Source organism: Contarinia nasturtii, unplaced genomic scaffold (genome assembly GCF_009176525.2).
Source record: "Contarinia nasturtii isolate CC-2019 unplaced genomic scaffold, AAFC_CNas_1.1 Cnas_scaffold_129, whole genome shotgun sequence".
Taxonomy (NCBI): Eukaryota; Metazoa; Arthropoda; class Insecta; order Diptera; family Cecidomyiidae; genus Contarinia; species Contarinia nasturtii.
In genome coordinates, this window is record NW_022197486.1 from 1,846,617 (window position 1) to 1,851,098 (window position 4,482).

The 4,482-nt window shown below is 34.1% G+C and overlaps 1 protein-coding gene across 1 annotated transcript; it reads right to left on the reverse strand.

The window, feature by feature from the left end:
• Nucleotides 1-517: 517 nt before the first annotated feature.
• On the reverse strand, nt 518-3,296 carry LOC116347364 (pickpocket protein 28-like). Its single transcript, XM_031777941.1, has 5 exons — nt 2,862-3,296; nt 1,878-2,797; nt 1,707-1,817; nt 1,246-1,645; nt 518-1,180 (listed from the first exon to the last, which is right to left on the reverse strand). Exons 1-5 carry the CDS (start codon nt 3,043-3,045, stop codon nt 966-968), a joined length of 1,830 nt encoding a protein of 609 aa, XP_031633801.1. The 5' UTR covers nt 3,046-3,296; the 3' UTR covers nt 518-965.
• Nucleotides 3,297-4,482: the final 1,186 nt, after the last annotated feature.

Below are 4,482 nucleotides of genomic sequence, written 5' to 3' on the forward strand. Positions count from 1 at the left end.
AAATTCATATTTGAAATTCAATCGTGCAGAAAATTAATGACCATTTTTTTCACTTGATTTCAATAAATTTTTCTTCTCCTTTCAATGAGGAACTAGAAAAAAAATGAGAAGAAAAAGCATTTTTCTAAACCTAGCGAGAAGTATTGTTTATTGAGATATTCAAAATAGCATCAAGGCCGAAATTTTGAGTACACCGAAAATTTTTGCGAATAGGCTCTAAAAAAACGTATGGTTAGTACACTTCGGAAAAAAATGTTGTTCAGGAAAGTACACATCTTGTACAGGTGATTAGGGGTATTGATCATAAAAAGTGCTGGAATATTACTCGAAATATTCACCGAAATATTCACCGCACTATATGAGTATCGTCTTCCAAATATTAAAAAAACATCTTCAACGCTATTAAGTGAATTATTTAAATTGGTTTAATATATCCAAAAACAATTTTAATAAAAATAAAAGGAAAAAACCAGAAAAATTCAAAATATATTTGTATAATAAGTATGTAGTTGTCGTATTTGAAAGTAGATAGGTATTATGACAATTCATTGGAATTCATTCATTCTCTATTGTGCCTAGTAGACACTGTCCACCCCCCTAGTTCATATTGGATCACTTGTTTGATAATTGAGTTTCTTTGATTTGCGAAAGCGTGCGAAAGAGACTTTATTTAAATCAAAGAATTGATATGGAATTCTTCCTCAATATCATGCAACAACAAGAAAAAACACATAATTTACCCATCGAAATAAAGAGAACAATCCTCTTAAAACTAATGTGCAAATATTTTTATTGACTAAATATTTAAAAGTGTTTCAAAAATGTAACAAGTTGACGTATACTCGCGAAAAATACCCTTTAAAATTTTATACATGAACGAAAATATGTGTGTTCTCTTTGTTCCATCCAGTTGAAAGAATAAATAACGATTGTAAAATGAGATTAGGTGAGTGTGGCTTGTGTGCTCAATAAGTCATTTCTGGTAAATTATCATAGTCGCTATGGTTGATTTGTTCGCTTGTTGCACCGTTTTGTTCGTTGAGTATTTTTATTTGTTGCAAACGTCGTTTTTTTATCAGTCGTCGCTTGCGCAAGCTGCATCCAAGTCTCAGCGTTGAAAAATAGAACACTTCAACAATACTAAGAATGGACACTCCCATAAATAATCCCAGAATTCCACCTGCAATGAAATCGATCAAATAAATTAAAAACGCCGAAATATCCAACTGAATGAAATGAAAATACCGCAATTTGCAATAAAATCGATCTTCGTATAAACCTCAGCACGGCGTGATGAGAAAAATTGCTCATCTTTGAATGATATAAAAACTCGTGTGTATCTTCGTTTTCGTTCCAATTTACTTGTGCCATTCATGGCTCGTTTATGATTGTATCGATCGAGTTTGGCCATTGATATTTCCGCATCATACGATATTGAGCGACAAGCGGGTAGGCAACCATAGCTAATGGCGGTTTTATTTAAGACTTGTTGCATCAGCCAATATTCAACATTTCGTGCACACTTCAATTCATCTTTTTTTCGACAAATCGGCCAACTTGAATTTGTGAGCTGTGCTTGGAGCCGTGGCATAGCAAATGTAACACAATGACATCTCCGAAATGTCCTCAATGTCAAATTATCTAGCTGAAAGGTGATTTTTATTTGCCACATGAAAAATGTCGGTGAAAACGAAAATGTGACTTACCTGACAATTGCGTTGTGTATACTTTTTGAAAAATGCCAATCGTCGTTCGCCGTCAACAATACATTTTCGTTGCGCGGTTTCGTAATTTGTTAGCAAACTCTCGGTTGTATTCTGAAAATTCGATTTGTTTATTTTTCATTCTGAATTTGAAATTAAAAACAATTTACAAACCATAATGTTTGGCCGCACAGATAGTACTGTGTCATGATCGAGTGGTATTCGATAGTAATACTTCTTCATCTGTGGCACGTCATCCGCTGAATGTAATAAAATTTTAAAACTTTGCACCGGACCGCTGCAAACATAGTCAATATCCCATTCATACAGTCGTAAATCAATGCTGAGTCCTTCGCTTCCGCTTAACACACGATAGGGATAAATATCGGACTCGGTCATATTTGGTATTCTTGCACCATTCCAATAAACTGACTTTTTATTATGACGCGTAACATGGTAGCTTTCGTCCAACATTTGTTCATTGTATATTTCAGATGCATTTAGATAATTGAAACTATAGCAAATGCCCTCATCGGTTAGAACTTCATGGAAAATATCTGAACATTTGACCTCTTGGCGATGCCATGTGCAACGATGCAATAAATCTGTAAGTCTCGGTGCTGCTTTTTTAGCATATGAGAAAAATTGCACATCGGCATTTGTTTCGTTAACTTTTCCCATTTTTTTTACATAATCCTCCAAATACTTTGGAACTTCGTCACACAAGGGACTCAACGAATGTACCATTCGTAAATGATCGAGATTAATGCTTACATTTTCATATCCATAATATAATTTATGCCAAATATCGGTATAATTTAGTTTCGTTTGTCTTATTTTCAGATCTGAGCATACGGTTATAGATGGAAACGGTATTTCATAAACAGGAGTTGATTCCTCCGAAAATGTTACAATTACAGGTGTATTTTGCCATTTTAACCAAGTTTTATAGACAAGAAATGAACACACAACTATTGATATTATAACTACGAATAACCAAAACAATCTCTCTATCCAATGACGCTTTTTTTCGCCCATATAACGTACACCATGGATTGTACTGAAATCACTGTAATCGGAAAATAGTTCCCAGACTGTGGAGAAAGAAAATTTGTTCAGTAAAATGTCGAAAAATGTTAATTCAAAAATTATATATACATGCATATATCGGTCTCTCGTATCTTGAGTGACGTCGTTTCATTTTCATTACACGACTTGCCATATTCGCAAAACGAGATTTGGTGGTTTCGTTCGTCGGGAATGGCACTTTGTCATTTGATGCATTTGATGGTGTTTCGTTGTCGCCCTCCATTTTTTTCTCCATTGAAACTCTTTTTTCCATGAATTTTAATGATCTTTCTTAAAATCAACAACTCTTTTCTCCCAATTCTACACGTTAGTCAGTCTTTACTTTTTTGGAATATCTTAACGTTACACATAAACATTTTTTCAGCAAATCGCTTAACACTTGGACATGATTTGTTTATTTATTTTTCAATTTTAAACCAAAATTTCCTTCCGTTAAATTGTAATTTTCAATCTTTTTTCCAAAATTCATTCAAATAAACTGCTATTCGCTCGGTCCATGAAATGTGTAATGTACTCCTGCCAGCTGCAACGTATGACTGACATGGTATTTCATAGTTTGCATTTTTATTTAATTAAAAAAAACTAGCGTTCATGCTATTACTGGTGAAGTTTTCACAACGCATAATCACCTAAAAATACAGGAAATATCATTACTTCAACGGCTGGTAGTGTGTCATGATTTTTTTTATTATTCCCAAACGATATCATTGAGGTGATGGATGTGTACACACTGTACACGCTTGCACATGAACTTTGAACAAACAGCAGTTGGTTAAAAGGTGCGGTCACTCCGCGTTCATATAACTATTAGATTAATTACGCGTAAAAGTACGTAACATGTGCTATCAGCGTTGATCCTTTATTCTGGCATAACTGATTTTCAAGCCCACACATGTGGGGGTGACATCATTGAACCGAATAGAATAATGAAATGCTAAAAGTAGATATGGCAAAAAGCTCATTCGCCGTCAAAATGCTAATTAATCAAGTCATACATGTGAGAACGCATTATGCTTTCACCGTGGGCAAAGCGGTGACGTGAACAACAAAGCCAGCAAAGAAATCGCGAAAAAGTGACCTTGTCATCGACCAATTTCATTATTCAAATTCAGTCATATACAAAGTTAAGACATAACCGTTCTTGGTATTTGCAATTCATTTTTATTGATTCGTTGGATGAAACAATATCAAACATTGTCTAATCGTCTGATAGGATGAGTCGAATTGATGAATTATTGGATTCAAAAACCAACAAATACGAATGAATTCAACTTCGTACATATGAAACAGCACTTGTCCATAGCAAATTTTGCGAATAAACTATCGGGTTTGATTTAATAAAACGTCCAAATCATAAAATTCAGAGCAAATTCACTCTGATAAGGAGAAAATTTTGGACGTTTTATATGGAAATATTAGTCACCGCCATGTGCATGACGAAAACAATCCCAAAAAATTGAGATATTCAAATGGCATGGTCGGTGTACTTCAGTGCCAATCATGACGCGCAAGTAATCAATCATTTTACTTTAAATGTAAATCTTCGAGAAATTGTCACTCCCTTCAAATATGATGTAATCACGATTTTTACCTGGTTATCTACTAAGCGAGTACTTTTATAACTGCAATCAAGGCCAACTGTGAACAAAAATTTGAAATCAAGACTAAAGAAACAAAAAATTGCCCAGTA